The following is a 16,513-nucleotide window of genomic DNA, read 5'->3' on the forward strand; positions in this document are numbered from 1 at the left end:
CAGATAGGTCACAAAGTTCCAACAAACACCCTTTTCTTAACCTTTCAGGCCCAGGGGTGATAATAACTCACCAATGCATATTTCACCACCCCTTTTTGGTTCCCTTGTTGCTGTGGTTGTTTGGCCACTAAATCATGTCTGACTCTTTGTGACCCATGAACTGCAGCACTCCAGGCTTCCCTGTCCTTCACTATCTCCCTGAGTTTGCTCAAACTCATGTTCATTGAGTCAGTAATGCCATCCAAGCATCTCATCCTCTGTTGCCCTCTTCTCTTGCCCTCAATCTTTTCCAAGATCAGGGTCTTTTCCAATGAGTCCCTTAATCCTTCTCAAACTTTATAAAAGTGTCCTTGTTAAATGCCCTCAGATGACCCCTGGAGTGTGCCCTTTGATTTCTTCTGTTACAGAGATCAATGATTGATCCAGTGAGACACTGAAACAAAAGAGAATTTTGCAGATAGTTGGGATCTGCAGACTGTAAATTACTAAGATATGACTTTTGGCCATGAGGACAAATGGCCAATATACGAATGAGGATTAAAGTATCAAGTTTCTCAATACCAATACTGTAGTCACAAGATGGGGCAGAAACAACCCTCCATCCATTAAATAATTCATGCTTCCCTTCTACAGTGAAATTACTACAGAAATCTTGCCAGCCAGGCAAAAATTATGTTGATCTGGCCCAACCTTTAGAACCAAACACAGACATTATTAGTGGATGTGAATGTGATACCCAGTATTTCAAGGTCATGGCTTTTAAGAAATGGTTGTAGATTTTCCAGCTTCTCCTTTTCTATCCAATGGCTAGAAGTAGGACATTTAATCACTCACAAGACGGAAGGAGCAAGGCTACATTTAGAAGACAACTACCCATTAACTAGGATTTGTTGTTGTTCAATCACTAAGTCGTGTCCGACTCTTTGTGACCCCATGGACTATAGTAACGAGGCTCCTCTGTCCATTGGGTTTTTCAGGTAAGAATACTGGAGTGGGTTGCCATTTACTTCTGCAGGGGATCTTTCAGGATGAGGGGTCAAACCTGCATTGGCAAGTGGGTTCCTTACTACTAAGTCACCTGGGAAGCCCGTTAAATCAGGATTACTGGAGCTAAAATTGTTACAGGGGAGAATTTACTCCATGCGGACCTGTTATCTTTTACTTTAACCTTTGCTTCCTGTTGCTTTGTTCACTAAAAGGATACCTTTATTTTTTTCCCAAGGATAATGTATTCTCTTTCTTTTTTTTTTTTTCCTTTGCTGATTTTTTTAAATATTTTTAAATATTTTACAATGTTGTGTTGGTTTCTGCCATACAACAATGCCAATCAGCCATAATTATACATACATCCCCTCCTTCCCTAGCTTCCCTCCCCTCTACAGGGAAACAACTGAAATAGCACAATAATAAATGCATATGTTAGCATTATTGAGTCTAAGATTAAAATAGCAATGATCGAAGACAATAACAACAAAAACAAAGGATACTGTTCACACATAATAACCTGCCTTGGGGAACCCTGCCTCTATGCCTAAATGTTAAACAAAAATATCTTTGTTCAGGACCCTGTCCACCTGTGGATGGCTACAAAAAGGAAGAAATTAACACATCCCCCATGCTCATTCCGCAGAGACTGGCCTGGAATTCCAGGAAATATTTGTAAGATTAATGGCCTTTTTTATTTTACCTCCTCATCCCCATCCCATCTGTTCTATAAAAGAATCTGGTATTAAGTCCCCATAAGATGGTTATTTTGAGACATTTGTCTGCCATCTTCTCCTGTTCATTGCCTCAATACTTCATCTCTCATTTAATTGGCCTGTTGAATGGTGAGCCGAGTGAGCTTGGACTAGGTAACAAAATGTTATGTAAGTGAGAAATAAACTCTGTGTTAAACAATAATTATTTTGAGGTTTACGTGTCACAACAACTGCATCACCCCCAACTAATATATAGTGTGTACATTTATTTTAGGGATTAAATCCCTTTCCAGCTTCCTTGTTTAAAGATGTACAGTAATATACAACTCTTTCCATACTGGTTTGCCCAATGTGAGTTATCCTCATTCTTTGCTATCAAGGTCATTCTCATCTTCATATTCTATCCCAAACATAAGCTCATTCTCTGTCCTTTTCATCTTGATAGTAATCCAGTACTATCACCTTCAACATCTGCTACATTGTAAAAACAAGAGCAATAATCTATTCTGTAACTGGCCGTATTGGTTCAGTTTCTTTCTCATTTCCCTCTTTACCAAGTTATGCTTTGGCTAAAACCTCATAAACTTCTACTTTCTGGATGAAGATGTATGTATTCTATTCCTTAAACTCAACATGTTTTCCCAGGGGTGTGAAAAGGTAACTAATTTCAGTTCTTGCATTAATCTGCTCCGGACTACAAAAGGAGAATTTGTCTCAGCCTTTCATGTGGACTGCCTTATCCATCAAAGCATCCCAGACATGCAAGAGGATGAAATATACACCTCTCTTCAGTGGGATACTCCAACATCAAACCCTTATCAGAAACATCTGTCTTCCACCAAAAATTCAGGTAACCAGTTCTAACTATTTACACTAAGACCTTGTGGTTTATGGGTTTTCTTTTCTCCTGTTCTATGATGAGCCCAAGGTGATATTTATAATCTGAGATAACCCACTTAAAAGTATAATAATATGCATAATATGCTAATATTAAAAATGAAATAAAGTGGAGGAGGAGTAAGTAGAGGTGAAAAAGGAAAAGAGAAAAGGACTTGACATATGTAGTACATTGGGTTTCTCTCTCTCTCTCTTGCTGGAAAGACAATTCCTGGATTTGGAAAATAAGTGAAAGAACTCACATAGTTTGTGTAATTTTAGCTTCCACATAAAAAACAGACTGTAAATTATCTGATAAATACTAAGAAATAAAAGAGAAAACATAGGTTGAGAAAAGTGGCAAACACTCCTCAGCCTGGGTCAGTTCTGTCTTTAATATAGAATATTTATATCAGTTTCCTTTTGTTTAGGTAATAAATTACCACAGACTTAGGGGCATAATACAACATAGTTTTATTTTCTTATAGTCCTAGAGATCAGAAGTCCAAAATGGATTCTGCTGGATTGAAACCAAGGTGTTGTGGGGTTACTTTCCATAAAGAGGCTCTAGGGGAGGAGTCCCCAAGTTCTAGGAACTAATGACTGGTGATTTGAACTGGAGCTGATACAATAATAATAGAAATAAAGTACACAACAAACATAATGCACTTGAATCATCCCCAAACAATCCCCACCTTCCTAATCCATGGAAAAACCATTTTCCATGAAACCAGCCCCTGGTGCCAACAGATTGGGGAACACTGCTCTAGGGGACAAACCATTCCCTGTCTTCTCCAGTTTCTAGAGTTGCATCCTTGCTTTCCTTAACATGTGGCTCCTTTTCCATCTTCAACTACAGAGGCACATCTTCAGATGTGTCTTGGCTTCCTTTATTATATGGCAGTCTGTTCCTCTGATCTATGTCTCACTTATAAGGGCCAGATAAAACAGGATGATCTCCCCATTCAAAGATCCTTTACTTAATTATACATTTAAAGTCTCCTTCTCCTCATAAGGAAATATTTATTGGTTCCAGAGATTAGAACATAGGCATTTTGGGTAGAGTCATTATTCAGTCTTCATCATTATCCAGAGATAAATAGTATGCTTTTTTCTCTCACTAGCATTAAGAATATAACAAATCACTCACTCGTTTTTGCTCCCTGAATTGTTGCAAAATTGTCTTTAAAAATGTTCCTTATCCAAAATCATACGTTCAAAGGGAAATACCTTTGAATCAATCGTGCTCAAATGACACTGACCAGAGATGAGGAGATTGGAGACAGCTTTTTAAAATTAATTAATTTATTTATTATTTAATTTGGGGGACTGCACTGGGTCTTCCTTGCTGCACATGGACTTTGTCTAGTCGTGACAAGTGGGAGCAACTTTCTAGTTGCGGTGTGTGGGCTTCTCATTGCAGTGCTTTCTCTTGTCGTGGAGCACGGGCTCTGGAGCACAAGCTCAGTAGTTGAGGTACAGGAGTTTAGTTGCTCCATGTCATTTGGGATCTTTCCAGACCTGGGATCAAACCTGTGTCCCCTTTATTGGCAAGAGGATTCTTAACCACTGAAAGTGAAAGTGCTGGTAGTTCAGTCGTGTTTGACTCTTTTAAACCCCATAGATTGTAGCCCACCAGGCTCCTCTGTCCATGGAATTCTCCAGGAAAGAATACTGGAGGGTTTGCCCTTCCCTTCTCCAGGGGATCTTCCTGACCCAGCAATCGAACCTGGGCCTCCCACATTGCAGGCAGATTCTTTGTCTCTGAACCACCAGGGCAGCCCTCTGAACCACTAGACTCCCAAGAAGTCCTGGAAACAGCCCTTTTGCTCTCAAAAATCAAAACTCACTGCCTAGTTTGCCATCATCTCTAAAAGACTGTTGGAAGAGAATACATCTAACAAGTTACTGAGCTGGTGGTGTCATACAAGGATAAAAGAAGTATCTTGTGAAAGCTGTCCAAGCTGGCATTTTTCCAAGTTATGTCTTGCATTTCAAAGAGTTTGAGTTCACCTTTTCCTGTTATACACAGTTACAATATTACCTCCTCATTTTACTCGGTTTAGTATTTTCCTGTAGATTGAGGGCAGGAGGAGAAGGGAACGACAGAGGATGAGATGGTTGGATGGCATCACTGACTCGATGGACATGGGTTTGGGTGGACTCCAGGAGTTGGTGATGGACAGGGAGGCCTGGCATGCTGCGGTTCATGGGATCGCAAAGAGTCAGACATGACTGAGCAAGTGAACCAAACTTAACTGACCCGTTTCTTTCCCCTACTTTCTCTAAATCAATTTCATTGCCTCTATTTCTTGTTTAGGAGTATGGTGTCTTGTGACAGTGATCTTATGTATTTTCTGCATTGGTTCATTGGCAACCTCTGTTTTCTTGGGCATCAAATGTAAGTATAAAAGGATATCTTCAAAATAATCTATATAGATAGGTTGCATACTACATGTAGCATTACATAGAGGTATGCATAGCATTTTAACTGGAACTTCATAATTTATACATTGATAAATCAATTAGAAACACCTAAATGAATATAATTATATAAAATAATGACTTCCTTATTTAAGTTATGGGATATCCATTAGCTATAACTCTCTAAAGCACTCAGATGCCACTGATAACTTTTAATAGTCAATGGTAAGCTGTTTAACTCAAATCTAATACCATAGGTCTCTTTGGGAAAAATGATGCAAATAATCACTTATATTATGATCCCATTTATGAATTATGTTAATATGCCAAAGCATACAATTTGAAGGTTTTCAGTAATATGCTCTTCCTTTTCTAATATACATTTATTCTAAATTATACAGATTATTTTATTATGAACTTTCAGTTTATATTAGACAAGGTACAATTTTGTTTAAGGCAAATGTGAGGACTTTATTTGGGCCAGTATTTTGCCACATTTCTTTTTTTCTTTCAGTTCAAAGTGAAGACATGTTTTTATATATAGCAAATGAATTTTTTATATAGTGTAACAATTACAGAAGCACAGGTTCCAGAAAAAAGACCAAGAAACTTTATTGCCACTTATGCTAGCACAAAGAAATATGCTTAGAAAGACAGTGATGAAGAGTAATTGTCTAGATAATTCTTATGTCTTGTATGCCTTGGCAAATCATTTCTCCATCTAGGAGGAATTAGCTGGTGATGAATTAGCTGCTGTAGCAAATGAATAGAAGCCAGGAGGGAGTCATGGAAACTTCTAATTTGTAGGCAAATCAAAAAGAAGTCATGCTAACCTGGGAGTCTACTACTTGCATTGGCATCGGAGGTGGGGAGCAGTCTTTGGGACTGAGATCTTAACCTCTGGAAACTGACGCTATTTCCAGGAAGATAGTGTCAGAATTAAATTAAATTATAGGACACCCAATTGGTGTTGTAGAGCAGGGCAAGGGGGTGAGGTGGAATGGAGACAGTACATTTGGTGAACAGAAGTGTCAGAAGTGTGAGTGTGGTAGTAGTGTAAAAGTCAAGGAGATTCAAACCTATGCAGTTTGCATCAGGATACATGGAAGGTAATTTGGAAATATCTAATGCAATGTAAATGCACAAAACTTTGACCTATTAACTTATCTTACAAATGTACTTACACATGTGTGAAACTATGTATAACTATGGTTCCTCATTACAGTATTTCTTTCTACAATAACAAAAGATTACAAATAGTGTAAAAGTCAATGAAGCATTATTAAAATAAATCATGATATATTCATACAATAGACTCCAATATAAAAAAGAATGAGAAAGCTCTTCATGTACTAACAGTATTATGTCAAAAATACATTTTAAGTGATCAAATAAAAAGTGAAAAACCATGTAAAAAGATTGTTATCATTTGTGTAAAGAAGATTGAGGGAACTTTATATTCATTCGCCTGTAAATTTCAAAACACCTCTGGAAGAATAAAAAATAAATTGATAAATCTGAGTGCATCAAAGGGCTGGAATTGAGTGGGTAAGGAATCAGGGATGGCAAAGAGCTTGTTTGCTGTACATCCTTTGTAGATTTTTTAAAAAAATTAATTGGAATATAGTTGCTTTACAATGTTGTATTAGTGTCTGCTGTACTGTGAAGTGAATCAGTTATATGTGTCCATATTTCCCCCCTTTTTTAGATTTCCTTCCCTTTTAGGTCACCGCAGAGCACTGAGTAGAGTTCCCTGTGTTATACAACAGGTTTTAATTAGTTATTTATTTTATACATTGTAGTATATGTATGTCAAGCCTAATCTCCCAATCCATCCCACTTCCCCTTCCCCTTTAGAATCCACAAATTTGTTCTCTCTATCTGTGTCTCTATTTCCACTTTGTACACAAGTTCATCTGTATCATTTTTCTAGATTCCACATATAAGTAATATGATATGATACTTGTTTTTCTCTTTCTGACTTATTTCACTTTGTATGACAGTCTCTAGGTCTATCTATGTCTCTGCAAATGACACTATTTCATTCCTTTTTTTGACTGAATAATATTCCATTGTATGTATCTTCTTTATCCATTCCTCTGTTGATGGACATTTAGATTGCTTCCACATCCTGGCTATTGTAAATAGTGCTGCAATGAACATTTGGGTGCATGTGTCTTTTTGAATTATGGTTTTCCCTGAGTATGTGCCAAGTAGTGGGATTGTTAGGTCATACTCTTTCTGCCCGCTTCTGATGCCTATGTCAGAAGCTTTCTCTATCTCCTTTATACTTTAATAAAACTTTATTACACAAAAGCTCTGAGTGATCAAGCCTCGTCTCTGGCCCCAGATTGAATTCTTCTCCTATGGGGGCCAAGAATCCCAGTGTCTTTGTGTGATTCATCAACAAACTTTCATCTTGGGGGCTCGTCTGGGATCCTTCAGGACAAGATGGGAGCTAACAATTCCAGCCTCACTCCTTTGAACTGTATCCTGAAAAACTGGGATAGATTTGATCCCCAGGGCTTAAAGAAGACACACCTGGTCTTCCTATGTGATACTGTGTGGCCATGGTATCATTGGAGGACGGCGAACAGTGGCCCTTTGGAGGGTCTCTTAAGTATAATACTGTTCTACAATTAGACCGGTTCTGTAAGGAACAAGGGAAATGGGTAGAAGCAGCATATGTGTTGGAGAAGGAAATGGCAACCCACTCCAGTGTTCTTGCCTGGAGAATCCCAGGGACAGGGTAGCCTGGTGGGCTGCTGTCTATGGGGTCGCACAGAGTCGGACACGACTGAAGCGACTTAGCAGTAGCAGTATGGTACTTCTATTTTTAGTTTTTTAAGGAACCTCCACACTGTTCTCCATAGCAACTGTATCAATTTACATTTCCACAAACACTATAGGAGGGTTCCCATTTCTCCACATCTTCTCCAGCATTTATTGTTTGTAGATTTTTTAGTGATGACAAAATTATAGAATACTGATGAAAGAAAAAAATCAAAGATGACACCAAGAGATAGAGAGATATACCATGTTCTTAGACTGGAAAAATCAATATTGTGAAATACTACTCAAAATAATTTACAGATTCAATGCAATTCTTATCAAATTAGCAAGGGCATTTTTCACATGATTAGAAAAAATTACAATTTGTATGGAAATACAAAAGACCCTAGGTAGCCAAAGCAATCTTTTTTTTTTTAATTTTATTTTTAAACTTTACAATATTGATTGGTTCTGCCATATATAGAAATGAATCTGCCACAGGCGGAATCAGACTCCCTGACTTCAGACTATACTGCAAAGCTTCAGTCATCAATACAGTATGGTATGGGCACAAAAACAGAAATATAGGTCAATGGATAGAAAGCCCAGAGATAAACCCATGAAATTATGGTCAAAAATATACATTAGAGAAAAGAGAGCCTCTTCAAAAAGTGGCATTGGGAAAACCAGACAACTATATGTAAAAGAATGAAATAAAAGCATTCTCTAACACCATACACAAAAATAAACTCAAAATGGATTAAAGACATAAATGTAAGGCTGGACAATGTAAAACTTAAAGGAAGACATAGGCAAGAACACTCTTTGACATAAATCACAAGATCTTTTTTAACCCACCTTCTAGAGTAATGAAAATAAAAACAAAAATAAACAGAGGAGACTTAAAAGCTTTTGCAAAACAAAGAAATACATAAATGAGACTAAAAGACAACCCTAAGGATGGGAGAAAATATTTTCAAATCAAGCAACCAATAAGGGGATTGATCTTCAAAATATACTAATAGCTCATGTAGCTCAATATAAAAAAGCAAACAACACAATAAAAAAAATGGGCAGAACACCTAAATAGACATCCTTTGTAACTTTTAATCACAAATATAATGAGTAATATGTAGTTCTCTTCAGTCTAGATTGAAGGCTTATTTTGTTATGTGTCAGTATTTTATCAGGAATGGTTATTATTGTTTGAAGTGTTTCAGATGTCCACTACTATAATGAAGCAGCAAGAAAAACTCATCCAACAGGAGAGAGCACTGCTCAACTTCACACAGTGGAAGAGAAACCCCAACCTACAGATGACATATTGCCAAACCTTAATGCAGAATTCTTTCAGTTCAGGTAATTGATATAAAATCAATTTTCACTGTATGGATAACAATGTATACACCAGTTCCTCAAAACAATGACAGCAAAACAAAAAACCCATAGCAACGCATATTTCTCTGTAAATTATAGTCAGGATTTCATAAAAAATAGGAGAGAGATACTCTTGATCTGCTCTTTAGTTCAATATCATTTATACATGCATCAATGCTAAGTCACTTTAGTGGTGTCCAGCTCTTTGTGACTGTATGGACTGTAGCCGCCAGACTCCTCTGTCCATGGGATTCTCCAGGCAAGAATACTGGAGTAGGTTGCCAATCCCTCCTCCAGGGGAATCTTTCTGACTCAGGGATGGAACTCACTTCTTCTGCATCTCTTGCATTGTAGGCTGATTCTTTACTACTAATGCCACCTGGTAAGCCCACATTACATTAATAGTATGTGCAAAATACTGAGCTTCCAAGAAATAGAAAAAGAGGAAAATATACAGTCAAATGTCAAAATGTAATGAGTGAAATGAGTAGGTAAGATTAAACAAAAAAAGCATTTTATGTTTTATCCAATCATTCAAATTTGTGTGTATCTCCAGTATTCTTGCCTGGAGAATTCTATGGACAGAGGAGCCTGGTGAGCTGCATGCAGTCCATGGGTTCACAAAGAGTCGGGTACAACTGAACACACACTCTTTCACCTACACATAAAATTTAGAAAATTAACTTCTCTGTAGTGGCTATCATTTTAGTAATTGTCAATAAGCCAGGTAGTTCCTTCTAACTGAGATTTAGTCAAGTAAATATTTTAAAAAATACAACGGTTTATGATCTGCTGAAAGCATGGATTAGGCCCACCTCTGAATCATCAACCTTACTTAATCAGCGTTGTTGTTGTTTAGTCGCTCAGTCACGTGATCACTTAAATCAGTGACAAAATCCATTTTGGAGATTAATTCAAACCCAGCATGTTCTCAGCCTTTCAATTGCCATTGTCAGCACTGCTTATGCTATAACTTTAATAATATTCAGGATACTGATTAGCGTTGTTCTGAAAGGATATTGAAGAAGAGCCCTAAATAATTTGACATCTGGGCCACGGAAACTGATAATGAACTATTTGTGACCCTAAGTAGAAGGCTTTTCCCTGGAGACTACAGTTCTGGAAGTATCAGAGTCTTTCCTTCTATAAAATTGTGCTAGAAACACTTGGTCAAAGTCCTGATCTTTGGTTCCCCTTTTATACATCTGAGCATCCTTCTTTCATGAATACATTTCTTCTTGAGATAAGTTCTATAAAACTGGTGAAACATTAAGACTTACTTCTTAGTTATATCAAAGTCCTAAATTAAATGTATTGGTCACTTGTTCAATTTTCCTCACCTACGTATTTTAAAATCACTCCTCAAGGTGCCCTGTTTGTTCTCTCCGCTATATGAGAAACATTTTCATGCTTGACTTTCAGAATTTAAAAATCAACTGGAGGCTTACTACTCTACTCACCTAATGGCTCATTACATTCTCAATTAAATTGGGCCAATAATATTAATGGACACAAAACAATAAGCAAACAAGTGAAGATTATAAATGATGTAAAATTAAAAGGCGGAAAGATATCTAAAAATAGAATAATCAGATCAATTATTATAGAAGAGAAACAATCAGGGAAAAGTATTCCCAAATTAATTTTATCTTAAACTCTTAGAGACCTATTGCACTTGGAAGTAATTGTACAAACCTTACTGTCTTCAGCTTCAAAGGAGCTTAAACTGCTGAGAACTGCATCATATGAGCCACTGGGTTAAAGCAGGGGTCCCCAACCTATGGGATCTAATGTCTGATGATCTGAGCTGCAGCTGATGTAATAATAATAAAAATAAAGTGCATAGTAAATGTAATGTGCTTGAATCACCCAAAAACCACGCCCCGCTCCCAGGTCCATGGAAAAATTGCCTTCCACGAAACTGATCCCTGGTGCAAAAAAAGTTGGGGATCACTGGAGAGAATTCAGCTTCACTGGGAATAATACAAGGGGTTCTTTTGCAAAGGTGTGCTACCAATATTTGTACAATAACTTTAATGAAATGTTTATATTTGAAGCCTATAACTGCAGCCCTTGTCCAAACAACTGGATTCAGAATGGAGAAAGTTGTTATCATGTCTTTGAAAGCTGGACATTTTGGCACACTAGTAGAAAGGATTGTTGGAAGAAGGGCTCTGATCTTCTGCAAATAGAGAGCAAAGAAGAAATGGTAAACACTGCTTTATGATTTCATATCATTCTGAAAATACCTATGAAATGAAAAGACTGATTCTCATAGAATTCCTTAATACTCTGTAACAATGGTATATTTGTTGGGAAAAAAAAGTTTTAGTATTCAAAGTAGGAATTGGCATGGCTTGTTTTCCTTTTAATTGGAGAAACAAAATACAGGATGGTTATTCAGAAATCATGGAGAATATGTTAGTTCTGTGTTCTTTGTTACTCAAAAATGGAGGGAGCAAGAGAAATTCCATTTTGTAACATGCTAATCCACTCCCAGATATGCACACATTATGATTGTATATATGTTTAATTTGCTTTAAATTTGAAGTTTCAATACTTTAGGGAGGTATGCTAAACTATGACAATTATATAATTATCAAGAAAAGTAGAAGTACAAAAAGTGAGGTGACGTCATGAAATGGAGAGATCTGTGAAAATAAACATTTGCTAAATGAACTGTTTAATTGACATTATACCTAGTTTACTAATATTTTAATGAATAAGATGTTTCCTTGAAATTGTTATACCCATAAATTATGTGTGAAGTAGAAAGCACAGTTACACATTTCTGAATTTATTAAAAATATACATCTACCATATTCAGTAATTAGTCAAAGCTCATTTTTATAAGAATAATAGAGCAATTTGTTAAGGATATGTAATAAACCAAAGCAAATTGGACTAGCTAATGACAGTTATGGGTTTGCACTATTTTTTTCTGTGCAAATTAAGTGATAAAAGCTAGAAATATTTATTCCTACAAAATATGCCTGCAGTTAATTGCTTCTGGAGTCTTCTAAACTATTTCTCACACTGACATATCCTGGAAAAGACATATATATACTATCTGCCAAATTCTGAATCCATTAAAATTACTTTGACATCAGATGCCTATTTTTTTCATAGTTTTTAACACCACCTTGATCATTTAGCAATAAGGGGGAAAGTATACTTTCTTTAAAGTTTCTCTCTTTCCAGCCTTCAAGTTCCAATTGCATTTGTAGAGGCAAAATATCACACTTCTATTTCATGGTAGTTTATTAGCTTTTTGTTTGTTTTGGAGTACCACTCCAACCTTGGTTCACTGTTCAAGTCTTGTTTCTTATAGGACTTTATCACGGGCAGTCTGAAGAAGATCAAGAGAAACTATGATTACTGGGTAGGACTGTCACAGAATGGGTCCAACCAACCTTGGCTTTGGCAGGATGGCTCCTCTCCTTCCGCTGACCTGTAAGTCTCTAAGGGAAATGTTCCAAGAATTAGACACAGGTGGGAAATTAGCCATTCATTTTATCTTATACCTTACATTTCCTCCAGGAGACATAATGAGCATGATAATTTCATAGGCTTGATTGGAATCCAAGCCAAGATAAAGAGTAGCTACGTGGCTTCTAAATCTTTCTCCTTCTCAGCCCCACGCGAGCACATTCACATCAAAATCTGAAAGTCTGAATGAATGATATTATGTGATTATCAAGTACATTTCCTTTGTATCATTGAATGGAGAGAGTGCTAATTAAGTGATTCCCATAGTAAGATTTCAGAAAGAACTGGTGAGACTGGTCAGCAGTGCCTTCATATTTTGAAAATTAAGAGTCAGAAAAGAGATTTGAAATTAGAGCCTACCTTTGTGTATTCAAGCATTTTTAAAAATATGCTGCCCATTGAAATAATATTTGCACATTTTATTTTGAGAAAATAGCCCTGTTATTGAAGAAGGAGGGAAAAACTACCACAAGAGGGTGACAGATTAAAACAAAAAGCTGTGCCTCTCTCATTTTATTGCCCAAAGAACATCTCCGTAAGCCCACACCTAACCTCAGATGCACTGACTTGCCGCTCCAGGTTGCCAAGACAGGGACCCCAGTCAACTAATCAGGTCTGTGGATACCTCAGAGACAACGACCTTTCTTCTGCTAACTGCAGCGTTTGGAAATATTTCATCTGTGAGAAGTATGCACTAAGATCTTCTACCTGAAAGAAATTTTGCTTAAAGTGATGACTCCATTATGACCATATTTGCGATAGATCCTTCAAAAACCTGTAATAATGAGCCTAAGAGCAGCGCAGAACTAAACCAGTGCAAGAGCTGTAAAACCAGCTACCTGGAACACAAAGCCTATCTTGCCTTTACACTTGGTAATATTCCTCAATGCTTTCCAGATGTTTCTTTGACACTGTTCAAATTAATTACCAAGAATAAAATTGGTTTAGAGCAACAGAGGACAAAACGGTACAGAATGGAGACCAAGCTGAAGAAAAACCATTTCCATTTGTCTTTTTTTTTCTTTCTCTCTTTCTATTTTTTTTTTAAATTTAGAGTGACTATAAACTCTACAGAAAAATCAATAAATCACTGATGAGATTATGCAATTTTAGCTAACTGATACCCTTTTTAATACATGAATAAATGTGATCTTTCAAACTCACTGTTTGCAAAATCTTTCTATGCATTTGCTGGGCTTGCCAGGCATTATGTTATCAGACTGGTAGGATGGGAAGACAGTGACATGGATTTTCAAATTAGAGGAAAGATAGGCTGCTATCTGCTGCCTATAAGAAAAAAATCATTTTTTAGGACTGCAGAATTTTACTGGAGAGAACAACCAGAGCTACATGTATGTGGAAGGAATAGTCAGGCTGGCACAGCAGTGTGTATCCAGTAAAGAAGAGCTGTGGCCCATATGTAAAATAGGCAGCTAGTGGTGGGAAGTTGCTGTATAACACAGGGAGCACAACCCGGTGCTTGGTGAAAACCTAGAGAGGCAGGATAGGGTGAGCGGGGTGGGAGGAAGGTTCAGGTTCACATATGCTTATGGCTGATTCACATTGTTGTAGGGCAGAAATCAACACAGCACTGTAAAACAATTATCCTTCAATTAAAAATAAATTTAAAAAAAACTACAAAAATAGAAGAACTGTGATCTTCCTTTCTACCTCTTACTGACTACCCCCACTGCTCACATATAAAAAGACTCAAGACCTGTATGACAGACTCCAGGTTCACCCACACCACTACAAATGACTCAATTTCATTCCTTTTTATGGCTAAATAATATTTCTTGGTATGTATGTACCACATCTTTATCCATTCATCTGTTGATGGACATCTAGTTTGCTTCCTTGTCCTGGTTAAATAGTTGCTGCAGTGAACTGTTATACAGAGTAAAGTAAGTCAGAAAGAGAAAATCAAATATCAGATATTAATGCATATATATGGAATCTAGAAAAATGGTACTGCTTAACCTATTTGCAGGGTAGGAAGGAATAGAGACACAGGTGTAGAAAACAAACTCGTGGACACAGGATTGAAAAGGAGAGGGTGGGATGAACTGAGAGTGTAGCTACCATGTCTCAAATGGCATCTGGTGGGAAGCTACTGTATAACACAAGAAGCTCAACTTGGTGCTCTGTAATGACCTAGTTAGGTGGAATGGGGGTGGGGGTGAGAGGGAGGCTCAAGGGGGAGAGGACGTATGTATGCTGCTGCTGTTGCTGCTAAGTCGCTTCAGTCGTGTCTGACTCTGTGCAACCCCATAGACGGCAGCCCATCAAGCTCCCCCATCCCTGGGATTCTCCAGGCAAGAACACTGGAGTGGGTTGCCATTTCCTTCTCCAATGCATGAAAGTGAAAAATGTAAGTGAAGTCGCTCAGTCGTGTCCGACTCTTAGCGACCCCATGGACTGCAGCCGACCAGGCTCCTCCATCCTTGGGATTTTCCAGGCAAGAGTACTGGAGTGGGGTGCCATTGTGGCTGATTCACCTCATTGTACAGCAGAAATTAACAACATTGTAAAGCTATTACACTCCAATTTTAAGAGAAAGAAAGAAAAAAAAAAAAAGACTCATGACCTGGATCCCTGAGACTAACACTCCAGCACTTTTAACTACATCTCTCAATGCCTCAATTTCCTCTTTGAAAATATATATAGACTTTGCTTCAAATATTGTTTGAGGATGAGATTATCCATATATGTAAATTTGCTGAGAGAGCATCTTACATGGAATTTTACTCTCTACCTGTGCTTGCTGCTGTTGTCTGGGTAAATCCCCAGTCATCTCTAGACATCAACTGCTTTGTGTACTCCAGATAAAAACGATCTCTTTACTGCTCATGTTATAAGGATATCAAGAAGATGAAGTTTACAGGTAAATTGTCACCAACTTTCCGGAGAGGATACTTGTCTAAACCTAATGAATCTATAGACAGTCTCTGTTCTAGGTCTGCAGGCTCCCCTAAGCATGGACTAGTTTTTTCCCTAGAGACAGTGGGTGTGAAAGTGTCTTGGGACTTACAGGAAGGAAATTTCCACTAATAATTATTATACCAATAATATTTCACTAATTATTGTTATTAGTATACTACTATACTATTATATATAATATAATAGCATACTATGATGCTTTTGAACTGTGGTGTTGGAGAAGACTCTTGAGAGTCCCTTGGACTGCAAGGAGATCCAACCAGTCCATCCTAAAGGAGATCAGTCCTGGGTGTTCTTTGGAAGGAATGATGCTGAAGCTGAAACTCCAGTACTTTGGCCACCTCATGCAAAGAGTTGACTCATTGGAAAAGACTCTGATGTTGGGAGGGATTGGGAGCAGGAGAGGAAGGGGATGACAGAGGATGAGATGGCTGGATGGCATCACTGACTCAATGGACGTGAGTTTGAGTGAACTCTGGAAGTTGGTGATGGACAGGGAGGCCTGGCATGCTGCGATTCATGGGGTCACAAAGAGTCGGACACGACTGAGCAACTGAACTGAACTGAACTGATTATACTATTACTTTTCTACCACTTATCTACCATCCCTAGAACAACACCTTACCATAAAGCAGACTCTCATCAAATACATGCTAAATTAAAAATACTTTTACTTAATCTCTCATTTCTCACAAAAAGTAGCTGAGATATGTAAGATTCTTATCATTCTCTCCTTATAATAAAGACACCACTTAGAGTAAAATGAAATCTACTTTACTGCGGCAGTAGAAATCATTGGCCTCCTATACAATGTCAGGAACCTTTGTTCTTAGCTCTTCAGGCACTCTGTCTATCAGATCTAATCCCTGGAATCTATTTCTCTCTTCCACTGCATGAAAAAAGGCAAAATGGTTGTCTGAGGAGGCCTTACAAAT

General features: G+C 37.5%; 1 protein-coding gene across 1 annotated transcript; it reads left to right on the forward strand.

Moving 5' to 3' along the window:
* The first annotated feature begins 2,459 nt into the window (after positions 1-2,459).
* Positions 2,460-13,639, forward strand: CLEC9A (C-type lectin domain containing 9A). Its single transcript, XM_055566112.1, has 6 exons — positions 2,460-2,550; positions 4,897-4,977; positions 8,985-9,131; positions 11,207-11,358; positions 12,481-12,602; positions 13,218-13,639. Exons 1-6 carry the CDS (start codon positions 2,460-2,462, stop codon positions 13,348-13,350), a joined length of 726 nt encoding a protein of 241 aa, XP_055422087.1. The 3' UTR covers positions 13,351-13,639.
* The last annotated feature ends 2,874 nt before the right edge of the window (positions 13,640-16,513 follow it).

Source organism: Bubalus kerabau, chromosome 1 (assembly GCF_029407905.1).
Source record: "Bubalus kerabau isolate K-KA32 ecotype Philippines breed swamp buffalo chromosome 1, PCC_UOA_SB_1v2, whole genome shotgun sequence".
NCBI lineage: Eukaryota > Metazoa > Chordata > Mammalia > Artiodactyla > Bovidae > Bubalus > Bubalus kerabau.